General features: G+C 38.9%; 1 protein-coding gene across 10 annotated transcripts in view; it reads right to left on the bottom strand.

Annotated features, from left to right (window-relative positions):
• Window positions 1-16,175, bottom strand: part of CTNNA2 (catenin alpha 2) — a 1,208,900-nt gene that overhangs the window by 244,035 nt on the left and 948,690 nt on the right. For all 10 annotated transcript variants that reach the window (XM_030827614.1, XM_030827615.1, XM_030827616.1 and 7 more), the window contains one exon: window positions 13,485-13,565. In XM_030827614.1, coding sequence (XP_030683474.1) covers window positions 13,485-13,565 — 81 coding nt within the window. The remainder of the gene's footprint in view (window positions 1-13,484; window positions 13,566-16,175) is intronic.

Raw genomic sequence — 16,175 nt, 5'->3', positions numbered from 1 at the left:
AGCGATTCTCCTGGCTCAGCCCCCTGAGTAGCTGGGACTACAGGCACCCACCACCATGCCTGGCTAATTTTTTGTATTTTTAGTAGGGACGGGGTTTCACCGTGTTAGTCAGGATGGTCTTGATCCCCTGACCTCGTGATCTGCCTGCCTCGGCCTCCCAAAGTGCTGGGATTACAGGTGTGAGCCACCGAGCCCAGCCATCCCCTTCTAACTAGTTAATTTGGTATCTATAGATACAGCCTCAGGGCCACATTGATCTAAGCTTTTGTATTTCAAAGGAGGGGCTGAAGGAAGTCTGCTCAGAGTCCATTAGTGCTGACTTCTCCCTGCCCTTGGAACTCAGCATCCTCCCGCTCCCATTTCTCTGGTTTCCCAGCCTTGCTCAAAGGTGCATTTTTTTTTTTTTTTTTTCAAGAAGGAATTTTGCTCTTGTCGCCCAGGCTGGAGTGCAGTGGTGCGATCTCGACTCACTGTAACCTCCACCTCCCGGGTTCAAGCGATTGTCCTGGGAATACAGGCGCAAGCCACCATGTCCAGCTAATTTTTGTATTTTTAGTAGAGATGGGGTTTCACCCTGTTGGCCAAGATGTTCTCGATCTCCTGACCTTGTGATCCACCCACCTTGGCCTCCCAAAGTGCTGGCATTACAGGTGTGAGCCACCGCGCGTGGCCCAAAGGTGCTTTTTTAGCTTTACAGTCACCCCCTTTAGAAAGTTGCAACTCATACTGTAGCTACCACTTAAGAACTGATCCTTGTTGAAATTGAAGGAATCAAATAAAAATCCAGAAGTCCTGCCCTTAACAGTTAAACAGGATTGATGCATTTGTGAAAAACTAAGAAATTATAGAAGGAAAGAGGATGGGTCTGGGACTGATTAATCACCCAAACTTCTGACATTTATGGTTGGATCAAAGAGAAAAATCCACCCATATCCTCAAACTCCTCAGGACAAATGGTCCTCCTTTAATCCTGGAATGCTCAAGTATAATCCATTCAACCATTTCTCACTGAATACACCAGGCAAGTCTGCTAGTCTCCTGATATGCATTTAATCAGATATTCCCCCAGCTAAAATGAAAGTCCTTAACTTTTTTCCCTTACGATTAATTAGAATAATAATTATCAAAATCCTATTCACAGTTCAGTTTCTGGCATGGAGCTGGACACAGATATGAATGGCTTAAGGAAGAAAGAAATGGTGATTCTATTAAACAGGAAGCCTATTATTATAATTATTACAGAGAAACTCAGGTCTCTTTAATAATTGATATTTACCTTATGCTCTTCCCATTAAAGAATTTTAATAAAAGCTATAAACTAAGAGCAAAGTGTACAAACTTTAACAACCACAGTCATTAAAAGGACAGGCTTCAGAGTCAGCCCACTGGGGTTTTCTAACTTATGAGCTTTATATCAGCAAGAAATTTAATCTTATTATTGGGATTTCAATACTCTACTCTGAAAAAAAAATCTTTTTGATAGTAATATCTCTCTGAAGAATTGAAGGGATCGTCAGTAAAGAATCAAGTAAAGAATGGACACTAAAAAACTGTCAGTCTCAGTGGACAGCTTTACTTTTCTGACCTTCATACATAACCAGGTACAAACAGGAGTAATAGATCAGATGATCAAGATAGCTGATTATTTCAGTTATCTCAGTGACCAGAGACATGCCCAGTTCCTAAGCCTAACCATTCTTAGCACTCATAGCTACGATAAGGCAAGGCAATTGTTGGTGAAGCCATGGCTTTGAATGCAATAATGTTTAATATTTGTAGGTCTCTGGAACTCTAAGTAGAGTTCTTTACTGAAGTTTTTATCTGGGGCTTACACATAGGAAGAGAAATCAGTTTTGTAGCACAAAATCAACATAATGGCTGATAATTACAAAATCACTGATCTTAACTCAATTTTCTAACAAGTAAAATTACCCAATAATTGTACCAACTGCTGTAACGAAGGAATTAGCTCCCATCTTTAAAGCTGAGGTAAACAAAAGGCATCTGAATATTCCTGAAGAAAGACCTCTTGCCCTGGGAAGACCCATAGTGTCCCTTCCAGCCCTAAGAAACTATGAACCCATGATTTCTGAATCAATAGCTCCTTTTCAAAGATAGTTGAGAAATAAGTCCACAAAATAGTACTATTTTTCCTCTCTCTCCTTTCCCCAACTCCTACCCATCTGCTCATTTTGGGGGTAACCAAAAATCATTAGACACATGTAACCACATACTTACTAGTCTGCTTTTAAAATAAGTGTTCAAAGAGACTGTAACCTTCTTCAAGTTAAGAAGATATGTGATATTTCCCCCCTCATTGGGGAACATTCTTTGTTGAGAGAATTACATATATTACTATTTTTTCTCTATATAATGGGAAAATCAACAAATCCAGGAGCTGTGTTTTTTTGAAAAAATTAATAAAATCAACCACTAGCTAGACCAAAAATGAACAAAATAGAGAAGAATCCAATAGACACAATAAAAAACGATAAAGGGGATATCACCACTGACCCCACAGAAATACAAACAACCATCAGAGAACACTATAAACACCTATGCAAACGAACTAGAAAATCTAGAAGAAATGGATAAATTCCTGGATACATACACCCCCATTTTGTGAGGCCAGTATCATCCTGATACCAAAACCTAGCAGGGATATAATACAAAAAGAAAACTTCAGTCCAATATCCCTGATGAATATCAATGCAAAAAATCCTCAATAAAATACTGGCAAACCAAACAAAGTAGAACATTAAAAAGTTTATCCACTACCACCAAGTCAGCCTCATCCCCAGGTTGCAAGGCTGGTTCAACATACACAAATTAATAAATCTAATTCATCACATAAACAGAACTAAAGACAAACATCACGTCACTCTCTCAATAGATGCAGGAAACGCCTTCAACAAAATTCAACATCCTTTCATGTTAAAAACTCCCAATAAACTAGGTATCGATGGAACATACCTCAAAATAATAACAGCCATTTATGACAAACCTACAGTCAATATCATACTAAATGGGAATTTTCCATACTCTAGTATGACAAAAATGCCTGTTCTGGGTACAATTTCTTGAAATGTGGCACCACATGTGCATCAGTAAACATTATGTGTAGAGTAAATTAAACTGAGCCTTATAATTAGGCAGTAAGGAAATTGCTGTAGACCTGAAAGAGTAAATCAGCAGTATTAAAGTGTTCTCCATTTTCTCTAAAGCACTTCAGAGTGCCATAAAAAGCCCATGTCACTGTGATAAACATCAAGAAGAAATGCATTTTGAACAAGACAACCTAAAAGACAATAGCAATTCAAATAGGTCTTCAAACCTGGAGTCCAAGGTGTCATCTCATAAAATTTAAAAGCCAGCCCTTTTGTCACTACTGTGAAAGGAAAAAGAAAGCCATCTGACATTGAGACTTTGCTGGGGAACTTTCTCCTACAGCAGGTGCAATAAAGATTTTGATAGATAGAGGCTCTGGAGCAGAGCCAGGACTAACAAGAGGTTCATCCATGATGAAGAAAACAGTAACATCGTAAATACAGACAAAATCAGTATTGCTGATTTTTCTTTTGCTTCCAGCTTCAACAAGGCTCAACACTGCACTATCTTATTTATGATGATCCTGTCTTTATTTACAACGTTGATGTTTTGTTCATCATGGACTTCTGCATTATTTTTGATTTTTTAAAATGTTGCACACAATATTATTTATTTTGATTACTGAGCTTTTTGGTAGCCCCTAAAATCTTGCACCTGAGGCTGGGCCTCACTTGCCTTACCCTTGTCCTGGCCCTGCTCCAGAAAGCACAGATCTTTCCAAGCCCTACAATGAGAAGCAGTGAACAATCAGACCATTCACTTCTAACCTATGCCCAGAGGAGAGGAGCCTTGTGAAATAATAAGAAATATATAAATATATAGAATTATATAAATATATAATTTATATTAAGCATAATTTATATATTATAAATTATATAAATATATAATATAGAAATATATAAATTGGCCATTGCCCCTGGTTCCTGGACCCCTCATTCAGACCTCTGCCCTGGTTCCTAAAACCCTTGTAGATAAGGGGTACTAGGAGAATCTTTTGTTCTAATATTTGGTCTTTAACCCCAGTAACTGACACAGAACTCTTAAAATCTTTGTAATTTCCTAGGTAGTAACATTGGAAACAGCTTCTAAAGCCCCTGAAATTTCTTGGGTGACAGCATCTTTTATTCTAATGAGGCAATTTTTGATGGGCTCCTGGATAGCCCCAGGATCCAGGCTGTTTGCAAGGGAAACCAACCATGTGATTAGAAGGTGAGAACTTTCAGCCCCACCCACCCCAACCTCCAGAGAGGTGAGAGAAGCTGAAGGTTGAGTTAATTGCCGATGGCCAATGACTTAATCAATCATGCCTATGCAATGCATAAAAACTCAAAAGGACAGAGTTTGGAAATCTATTGGTTGCTGAAAAAAATGGAAGTACAGGGAAGGTGGTGTACCCAGAGAGGGCATGGAAGCTCTGAGCCCCTTCCCACATACTTCATCCTATGCATCTCTTCCATTTGGCTGCTCACCTGTATATTCTTTATAATAAATAGGTAAAAGTATGCAGTTTGCCTGAGTTCTGTGGGCCACTCTAGCAAATTAATTGGACCTGAGGGAGGGATAATGGGAAGCCCCCAATGTATAGCTGGTCAGTCAGAAGTATAGGTGACAACCTACTACTTTCAACTGGCATCTGAAGTAGAAGCAGTCTTGTGAAAATGAGCCCTTAGTCTATGGAATCTGAAGTTATCTCCAGGTAGACAGTGTTAGAATTGAATTATAGGACAGACAGCTGGTGTCAAAGAACTAGTCAGTGAGGGAAAATCATACCGCATACATTTTGGTGACTAGAGGTAAACTGTGCTAAGGAGAGTGTGTGGCAAAACACTGTTTTTTTTTTCTATCTCTTACAAGCCTCAAACATGGATTTTCTGCCCCTGAAAACAGGTATTGTCTCTGTGAAGTGGAAAGGTCTAATAGAGGCCAAGGAGATTGGAGAAGAGTTGGAAGGCCTCACAAATCCTCAAAAATAGCACCAGAGGGACTGGGATGAGGTCTGAAAGTTCCATCTATCAGAAACAAAGACAGTGGAATTCAAACATGGGAGAATATCAGAAATAAGTAGGAAGCTTGTTATGACAGAGATTTTAAGGTGCCACCAGAGGTACATGAAGTCAGAATCTCCCAAAATGGAGTCAAATACGTTCATTTTAGCTGCTCTTGAGCTAAGTCTTCTCAAGCCAACTGAGTAACAGGAAACTACTGGATTAGGATATCCTCATTAATTGTGGAAATTATCCTCAAAATATAAGTGAACTTTTTAGACTAGCATTTTTAGCCCTTGAGACAATGGAACCAGAGACATGTGAGTTTAGAATGGAGGCAAGTTGATGATTGAGATATTTCCTGGGTGCAGTGGCTACAGACAGGGGATTTTTCACTCTTTCAGCACCTGTGTGGTGCAGGCTTACTTTATTTTGGGCACTAGGATATTACCTGAAGAAACAAAGTAGCCTTTGTTTCTTTGAAAGACATGAGCACTGGCAAAAACAAATAAACAACTTAAACCCACTGCAAAAAGTGTCATGATAGAGATATTTTTAAATGCTCTGGGAGTCTACTGGATAAATCCTGTTTACAGGAATTGGATAAAGTTGTAATGATAAGGTGACATTTAAGCTAAGCCTGGTAGGAAAAGATGTGAGTTTTCTTGGAAGAAAACAAAAAGGGTGGTGGGAGCATTCCAGGCAGAAGCAACACAAGTGCAAAGGCAGAAGGATCTGGAAACACTGGCTTATGATACTGCTGGGGCAATCATAACTAGGGTCTAGGAGTTACCAGGGGGCTGGGGTCTAGGATACTGGTTATGAGGTTGTAGCCAAGGCCATTTTTTTGTGTGTGAAAAGCAGTGGATTAGGGCCAATAGCAGTGGAGAGGAGCAATGGACTCAAAATGCATTTAGGAGGTGGTATCAATTGGATTGAATGACTGACGGAGATTTAAGGAATAACAAAAGGAGGAGTTGCATGGGACTGTCCCTGTCTTGAAAAGTGGATCACAGTGGGAAACACATAATTGTGTAGAGCCATGGTGGGGTGAAGGTTTGGTTTTAAGATAATCTGGAAATTTCATTCAGCTCAAAAAGAGGACAAAGATGAGTCAGGGGCATGTAATGTAAACAGAGTGTTGTTAAAACGAACATCACCTTCTTCACAATTTTCCACCCAAGCAAAGAGCAATGTTGAATTCCCTCAGCCATCAGCAGTGGCATCCATGGGAATCACGAAGACACAACATGAGGACATCCTGGAGCAAACGGGCTCCCACCAGGACTGGTGGCGACAGCAGGCGTGGCAGAGCCTGCAGGAAGATGACTCACTTTCTGAATTTCAGATTTGTCCAGGCTCCTCGGGAAATGGGGAGATAAAGAAATATCAGCAGTCCTGAAGGAAATTTCCCCTGGGAAAGATGATGCCAGAAGCCATTTCAGGTAATAAAAGGTAACCTCAGCAAGGAGGGGTCAAATGGAACAGATATATTTGGCTACAAGCTGACTATAAAGATCCACTGAGTACATTCAGTCAGAATCAAGGCGATTAGCTGTTATCATCAGCTCTAGAAACACCTCAATTCAGGCCATAATGGTAGATGCACCACACACTCTAAAATTATCTCGTTTTCAGTGACAGTTTTGGATAAGAATCCCAGTCTAAACATAGCCTCCAACAACAAATATGGGCCAACCTCACTTAACCAGGATGGGTGTAGTAAAATGAATGTTCTGGTGAACTGAAAGGGCATTCTATGAAACAATCTTTGTTATTTAAGTCACCATGGTTGAAAATATTCTAAGTTTCCCTGCTTAGGAATTTCATGCTGAAAAATGTGATGGCATTTTTGTTTCATAATCCTACAGTGGATCTTCCAGTCTCAGGATCACGAGTCTTAATAGTATTATTCTCTGCTAAAAATAGAAGAAGGTGTTGGGAATTGAACCAAACACAGACATTATCTGGAAGGTGTTTTGGGGCTCAGTCATTGCTATTTACTCCTTCCCTTCCCACTTTTCCTTGATTTCTAGGACCTAGAGAAATTAGTAGAAAAGAATAAATTAGTAGTTGAAGCTTCTACTTCATTTAGAGTTTTCATGTTCATACTTACTTTATAGATCCCTCTGCTCAGTATATTGTACCATTTGATGAAACAATGTTGATCAAGCTACTAGGCTCTTTGCTCCTTTGTGTGATCTAGACTTGCTAGTGTCAAGCCAATGTGTGAACAACCAACCATATGCTGCCTTATAGAAATAAACTGAACCACTTTGTGAATTGAACAATACCTTGACAAAAGAACAGCTAGCCCAAGATGATATTTCAAGAACCGTTTCCAACTGATGAAATAATGTACTTTGGACTTGGCCTAATGACTATTTTCCAGGTGATAAGTAAATGGTGCTCTGACATTTAGGGTTGTTTTATCAGGATTTTCCTAAGGTAGAGGTAGCGTGAATGTACTACCCATCATCAAGGGATACATCCGAAGGATGGCCTTTCATGGTATTGAGGTCAGGAGTTTGAGACCAACCTGGACAACAAGGTGAAACTCTGTCTCTGCTAAAAGTACAAAAAAAAAAAAAAAAAATTAGCCAGGTGTGGTGGCACATGCTTGTAATCCCAGCTACTTGGGATCCTGAGGCAAGAGGATCACTTTAGCCCGGGAGGTGAAGGTTGCAGTGAGTTGGGATCGCACCATTGCACTCCAGCCTACTACCTACTCTGCTCTGCTCCTCCTGGTATTTTTGATTCTAATTTTTGGTGTTTCTGATTCCATTTCTTTCTTTCTCTTTTTTTGAGACAGAGTCTTGCTGTGTTACCCAGGCTGGAGTGCAGGGATGTGATCTCGACTCATTGCAACCTCCACCTCCTGGGCTCAAGCAATCCTCCTGCCTCAGCCTCCCAAGTAGCTGGGATTACAGGCATGTGTCACCATGCCGGGTGAATTTTTTTTTTTTTTTTTTTTTGTATTTTTAGCAGAGACAGAGTTTCACCATGTTGGTCAGGCTGGTCTTGAGCTCCTGCCTTCAAGTGATCCTCCTGTCTCGACCTCCCAAAGTGTTAGGATTACAGGCACAAGCCACCATGCCCAGCCTCTGATCCCATTTCTATTTAGCTGTCTCTGGGTTCATGTTTCTTGTATTTCAAATCCCATTTGCTGCATGATCACTTTCTGATCTCCATGTTTCCACAGCAGCTTGATAATCTGACCTAGACTCCAAACTCCAGGGATTGTTAGCAATTATGTAGGGTTTCAGTTTATAGAACACAAACCTTAACACTTGGAGGAACTCAATATTCTGTAATATATTTTGTTGCCATCTAGATAGCCTCATATCCTTATGAAGAAAAACAGATTCAAATCCAGAAATAAATGATTTAAAAATGTTTTTTTTACAATGAACTTAAAAATAATCGGCCCTATCATGAGCAGATGTGAGAAAAAGAATAGAATGCCTTAACATTCTCTTTTTTCTGTAATTATTCTGGAAAGTCTCTAATTCATGTTTTGAGAAGCCAGATACCTAAACATAATTGCACTTTTTTAAAAGAGAATCCAGTGAACCATAACAGCTGGAGACCCAAGAGATGATATATCACAAACAAGAACCATGTTTTTGACATTTACTATAGTTGTTTTTTTTTCTTTTCACAGTGCATTCGTGCCACCAGTTCCAAATCTTAGAGTTGTAGATGTGCTTCTCAAAACCTCAAAGCACTTCTACATATTTATGTGAACCTTCCTTCTTCCCCACATGCATTTCCCAGAGTGCATTAGTATATGGTTGACCCACATGCATATGCTGGTTCTATGGAGAGGCAGGATGGAGTAAAATTTATGAGTACAAGACCCTACAGCCAGATTGCCTGGCTGCAACTTCCATACGTCCACACCCTATATGGCCATGGGTGCTGTACTGATCTGTTCTCACGCTTCTAATAAAAACATACCTGAGACTGGGTAATTTATAAAGGAAATAGGCTTAATTGATTCACAATTCCACAAGGTTGGGGAGGCCGCACAACCATGGAGGAAGGTGGAGGAAGAGCAAAGTCACATCATACATGGCGGCAGGCAAGAGAGCATGTGCAGGGGAACTCCCCTTTATAAAACCATCAAGTCTTGTGAGACTTATTCACTATCACAAGAATGGCATGGGAAGGACCTGCCCCCATGATTCAATTACCTCCTACCAGGTCCCTCCCATGACATATGGGAATTATGGGAGCTAAAATTCGAGATGAATGGGTAGGGAAACAGCCAAACCATATCAGGTACAGTACTTGGCTTCACATCCTCATCTGTAAAATGAGCATGGTGACAATCTTTTAGAGCTAGTGTGTGGATTAAATGTGGTCAATACGTGGAGATAACTTAGAACAGTTCCAGGCACCTCGCAAGGACTTAATACAAGTGGGTTATAAATTAGTTTACATTTTATGGACAGTGATTTTACAAGCTCTCCATGGTAACTGTTCACCTTCAGCCAGAGTTTGTACATAAGGAATTGGGTCAAAAAGGAGACAGCTAAGGAATTTTTTAGTTGTAACTGTTTTTTATTAATCTTGGAAGATTTTTCTGTAGTACTACTTGGAGACACAATATTAATGAATCAGCCTTTAAACATTCCATCCAATAACATGTTTTGCTTATTGATTTTTAATGCCTTGTTATATTACTATTCTAAGTACTCATTCTAATGTAAAAGCATTCTATATATAAATTTTTGTTGTTAAAAATGTTTTGATTGTAACAATAGAAATTGAGACCTTTGTCAGGTTGACACTCACTAAATCTCATTGCTGGAATCATTGTGGTGGCTAGTAAGGGTGAAGGAATAAGAATTAGGCCTTTGATTTGTTTTGGGAGTGAAAGAGTTGCTAAGTTTAGCAACATTGTAATGTCATAGATATTATTTATTAGCTTCTCAGAGAGAAATGTCTGGGTGCTGATTTACCAACTTGGAAAAAACGGGGACTAACAAAAGTACAAAAATAATATTCAGAATCAACTAGCATCCCTGTAACTGTAGGAAAAATTAAGAGATCCTACCTAGAATAGTTCACAGGTGGCACAGAGCAAAAGGGAATAGGGGTGCAGCTGGCAGACACTGACTGTGTCTTCTCTGGGGGATGAACAGACCATGTGGGCCACTAGGAACCCAGAAGGGGCATCAGCCAAGAGCTATTGTTTCCACACTGGGCTGATTCCAGAATCACAGCAGTGACAATAGCTCACATGCGGGGCCTGCTGTGTGCCCACAGCTTTAAAATGAGAACACAATGCTTAAAGCTGGCAGTTATCATCCCCTAAATCCATTTTTGATTCTAAACAAAATACTCCTTAGGAGGATTCTGCTCTACCACTGCTCCCTGTCATGGGTTTGACTGGCAAGATGGATTCATGTTAATCAGTTTTAAATGATACCTTTGTTTCTCTATAATCTTTTTCACCATTTATAATGCCCCAGTTCCTTGGGATATGTTGCCTCAAGACAGGAGTTCTACTTACCTGAAAATTCCACTTAAACCAAAATCCTTTATATTCAATTAATCTTGATTTCTTTAAGTATCTACAAGTGTAATTCCACTTTCTTTCATTAAGAAAGTCCAAGATAATGATCATGATTGACATTATTTCTTTTCAGTTTGGTGGCTACAACTTTTCAAGCCTCCAGGGTCACCCTTCTGAAAAGCACTGCCCAAACTTAGGGCTACGAGGAGGAGGCAGGAGACTGAAAGAGCGGGACGTCATGAATGTCACTAGAAATATTTTTTATAAACTAAAATATTTGATTTCACCTTTTTCCCGAATGAGATTCGATCTCTCTAAATATTATACAAAGGAATACATGTGTACAGGGAAGTGGACATGATCACTGAGGGTTCTCTTTTAGAATCTGCTCTAGCATACATTTATCTGTAATTGAAAGAATAGAAAGTATCTCAGCAGTATACATTTGTTTGAGCCATTAGCATTCTCTGAGCCGCTATTGTGGAGGGGCTATCAGAAACCCAGGTAACATCTTGTTAATCTAATTACTAGTTACCCAAATCTAAGCTTATGACCTACCTGGGCCAAACAAATTAGTCATTGCATGTTGCATCTGCCCCAGTGCTAGGTAGGTTCAATTTAGATCAGAGAAGCTTTTGTGCCACTACAGGTGTACATGGGGAGGCAAAGAGATGAGAGGAAAGACAAAAATATCTCAACATATGGGCAGGGATGAAACTGACAGATGGGGACCATCATCGTTTTGGAAAGGCAGATTGGAGAAGAGAAAGATGTTTCAACCAAATTCATGGATATGGTATGAAATTATGCCATAACTGTTGGATCTTAATACCATGAAACAATTCTCCTTTTATCCTTATTCCTCTATATTTTGAAGAAAGGTAAGGGAAAAAAATAACATACATGGAATAATTTCAGGGAAGGACACATTCCTTCCACTGCCATCTTACAGGTAGCTCTCTAAGGAGCTTGTCACCTAAGCATTTAAAATTACACCACCATTTTTCACCTTCAAATTTTACCACTGTCCTCTGCTAAAAAGAGTCAGCCCTTTCCAGGAATTGTAACACAAGAGTAAAAATTACTTTTTCATTCCTTTCTAGTAATAATAATAATAATCCTGCTATGATTGGTCCATGATTGAAAAGAGCTGAAGGGGCTTGTTCTTGAATGTAAAAAAATGTAATCACTACAGAGACCAAGGGATCAGGAAGATGGGAAGTCCCAGTTCATGAATTTTACCTGGTTGACAATCTAGCCAAAGGCAAGACCTGGAGATGTCCTCCTACTGCTTTTAAAAATCTGTGATTATCAGTCATTGGGACCTCTGACATAGGAATGAGAATATCCCTTAGACTCATAAAATCTTATACAGCTTAACAAAAAAAAAAAGAGTTCACAGATCTAGTTTGGCTCCTTACTTTTATAAGACCAAGAGATGAAGGATCCACAATCATGCTGCCAGTTTAGCGGCAGAGCTAACACTAAAACCAAGGGCTCTGATATCTGATTCAGTGTTTTCAACTAATCTCCATCCCAATTCCTGCCACCCATATAATTTCATATCAAATGGGGATATGTAGAGATGGTCTAAGAGAGCAAAGAGATAGAGACCTGGCCATATATTCATTTGCTGTTAGTTACTAATACCTAAAAGTACAATGTTGTATTCTGCCTTATTTCAAAGTAAAATAAAAGGGAATATTTCCCCCAAAAGGTTTGTTAGCTGGGGAGCTAGAATATTCATATTCCAGAAATAATTGTGATATCTTCTGAAGGACACCAGATCAAGTGTGTCTACACCTTCAGGTGATGTCTTGATAAAAGCCAAGAAGCTCCCCTGCAGTCATCAGAAGTGGTGGGTTCCTCTCATTCAAATCATTTCCAAGTTGCTGCTTGGCCATTCTTGCCCAAGCCTCTTGCTAATTTTGTTTGTACTTTACACACTGCAGGAGCAAATGCTGGATGTGGCCATGCTAACCCAATTGTTTCAGCTGCAGAAAATACAGCAGGTGCTGCCATGGCAGTGGTTGGTTTTAGCTGGCTGTCACAATCAACAATTAGTGAATGAGATGGACATAGCCGAAGCTACAGCAGGAGACAGGATTCTGCTCTCCTGGGCAGAAATCAAGAAGAGGGGGTTTTATTATAAATCAGTGGGTGGTATAATCTCTTTCAGAGAAATAGTACTACCAAAGAAAGAGGAGTTCATCATGGCCACATACAAAATCAGGGTTCTAAGGCAACATTTACCAGTGTTCACACAACACTTTCAAGGAGAAAAAGGGCCCTGACTGGAGATTTCTCCCTATTAAGAAAAATAGACCCATCAAACTAATGATGTCATTAGCCATTTTATTCCCTGCTTCCCAAACAACCATCTGATAAGCAAACATTCTCCTAGATTTATGTTCCCAAGGGAATACACTGGCCAAGAGACCTTAATTAACCCATCAGATTAAGAGTTGTATTTCTCATTAACCATTAGCATTCTGGCTTATCACTAAATTCCCGGGAGTTTGATAAGTAAGAACCAGCAAAGATCAGAGACAGGCTCTTGGCATACCTGGATTTGGAAAACTAAAGACCAGATGTAGAAGTAGTGAATTCATCCAGTCTCCACTGGGACAGATTGGATCTGGGCAGTGAGAAGCCGCCTGCTCAGGAATTGTCTCCTTGCTTGCAACTGGCTCATCTCTGCCCAGCAATCTCTACCTTGCCGATAAAATGGGGTTTTTATTTGTATATGCAGATGTTATAAAGAATAACAACCTCATCGTCATCTCCAAGAAGACACCCTGGAAAAGGATATTGTTGGAAACCACTACTACATATCAGGGACTTAAAGTAAAAATAAAAAATAGTACCTGTCTCCTTAGATCTCTTGTTTTCTTAGTCATCTTATCAATCGCAATGTTGAGAGGATCTCCTTTTTCTTTCCTTCCAGTCTATGAAGAAAAGAGAAATAATTTCTGATTTAGCATATTCAATGTTAGAGACATTAAAAATTAAAAAAAATCAGGAAAACATGCGATGTTAAATTCAAACAATTTTTTAAAAAGATTATTTTCAATACATAACTATAACATGATTTGGTCTCTAAAGTTGGTTTTTCCTGAAATAATAATTAAAATTGATAAAAATCAATACGTTCTCAGGATGGTTACACATATGTCCATATTCAACTCCACACAAATCTGTGTTTTCATCCCTCCTCCAGATGCTTAGCAGTTAAGTAAATATAACAAGGATGTTTTGTTTTTGCCTTCAAATACAAATGCTTTGTGTGTCTATATTGTGTAGGCACATTTCTGAACAGAAGATAATTGAGATAATAAAAACTAAATCAAAAAGGATTTTAAGTAAATCACCAGAATTCAGAATTTTATACCAATATTTTTTAAGCCATATTGCAACTTCTGTATCAAATTCAAAAGAGATGCTTTCCTAGAAAATACAGTATTGCCAATCTCTGCTCTGTCACGTAGTGGAATGCTAAAAGTGATAATAAGCAACCCACAGCTTGAGGTCATGAGGAAAATTTCCTTTATGACTATAACAGGCAGAGGTAGAGAAAAAAAAAGTGTTCTTTAATAAATTATTCACTTGGAAGTTTCACTAGCTTCCTATTTCTTTGCTTTTTCTTCTTTTTTTGGTGGGTACAAAAAAACAATTAAAACTCAACAGAAAAGAATCCCCATTGTCTTTTTAAAAGAGCAACAAGATTCCCATGGATGCAAAGCTCTATAAACTTTATGGATGACAATTATCTTCCCCTTAAAAGACAAATGTTTTCAAAAACCTTGTCAAATTGATTAAATTATCTAAACTTTAGTCAAACACTACAGATTGATTCATTTATGGTGCTAGTGGCAAGTCAATTATTGTGGCCTATTCAGTCTCTATAAAATCATGTAGGTCTCTGTAGTAATTTGCTTATATGATAAAATGAGATCCCAGATCTTAAGTTGTGCCTAATGGGATAACATGATTTGGCAATGCATAAAAATTACCATCCAACAGGTTTCTAAATGTTCTCTTTCCATGGCAAAATCTGGGAAGCATAAAGCGGATACATACATACCAGCTCTCCATAGCTGGGTTTAAAGTAGTCACTCTTCTCTGCCACTTGCTTAATTAACTATTTTTTCTGAACAAATGTCTGATGCACAGCCCTATAGGGTTTTCATTAAAAAGCCCAAAGCAAGGCATATGTGCATATATTTTTAGTCTTCTAAAAGCCTACAATTCCCCATCATCCTTTCCCACTCCCTAAACTCACACACTCACTCTTTCAGATGTAGACACTAAGGTTTGTAAGTAGAAAGAGCTTAAAATACAGTGGCTAACATTTTACAACTTTGAAATATCAGCCTACAAATAGCTCCAAGAAAACAAAAGTATATGGAGAAGAATAACGTGCTGCTCTATCTTTCAAGGGAATGTGGTTGGGCAGTGAGTGTGACTTCAATGCTCTGCCTCTCCCAAGTTCAGATCTGCCACAAATTCAGCAGCCAAAGGCTATTCCCTTTCTGTTTGGTTCTCTCCTTGCAAATAGGTTGTCTGCCATCAAAATACAGGGCACCTTTGTGGGGCTCCGGACCATGATCATTCTGAAAATCATAATTTCCTATGGCCTTTTCATTTATTAGAATAAAAAACTTACTTTCAAAAATTAAAAATTATAAGTTTAGTTTAAAACTTGGCTGCAACAGATAGAGGATCGATTACTAAACTTTTCAAAGTAAAAGAAAAAAATTGAGACACTTTAGATACACAAAATAATTACTGAGTGAATGTAAATGCCAGACTCTGGGCTTATTCCATCCTGCCAGTGCCATATCTGTACAACCATTTTTCAGATGAGAAGAATGAGGATCAAATGGGCCTGGGACTGGTGTGAAGAGAGTGAAGAGGGAGAGAGGGAGTATAATTTAGATGTAAAATTTAAGATGGCACAAAGGAACTCAGTCATCAAGATAAATAATATCTTAATGTAATATATACTTTTTTTTTTTTTTCTGAGACAGAGTCTTCCTCTGTCACCCAGGCTGAAGCGCAGTGGCACAATCTTGGCTCACTGCAACCTCTGCCTCCCAGGTTCAAGCAATTCTCCTGCCTCAGGCTCCTGAGTAGCTGGGATTACAGATGCCTGTCACCATGTCCAGCTAATTTTTTTGTATTTTTAGTAGAGACGGGGTTTCACCATATTGGCCAGGCTGGTCTCAAACTCCTGCCCTTGTGATCCACCCACCTCAGCCTCCCTAAGTGCTAGTATTACAGGCATGAGCCACCACGCCCGACCTAATGTAATATTTTTAAAATCAAAACTAATGCAAATAAACCCATGTTGAAAATATAATATCAAAAATTTAAATAAAGACAGGATCCAATAGGGCTAGGATTAGGGTAGGGTGAATGGGGTGACTTGTGCAAATGCAGCAGCAGATGACATTTTAAACTTTTAAACTTAAAAAAAGTGCATATATATTTATTCTTTAAAAATGATTGTTTACCTAAAATTCACATTAACTGGGCATCCTGTATTTTTATGTGTT

The sequence above is a fragment of the Nomascus leucogenys genome, chromosome 14 (assembly GCF_006542625.1).
Source record: "Nomascus leucogenys isolate Asia chromosome 14, Asia_NLE_v1, whole genome shotgun sequence".
In the NCBI taxonomy this organism is placed as follows: Eukaryota; Metazoa; Chordata; class Mammalia; order Primates; family Hylobatidae; genus Nomascus; species Nomascus leucogenys.
Note: the sequence above shows the minus strand (reverse complement) of the source record. Positions and strands in the feature narration are given on the sequence as shown.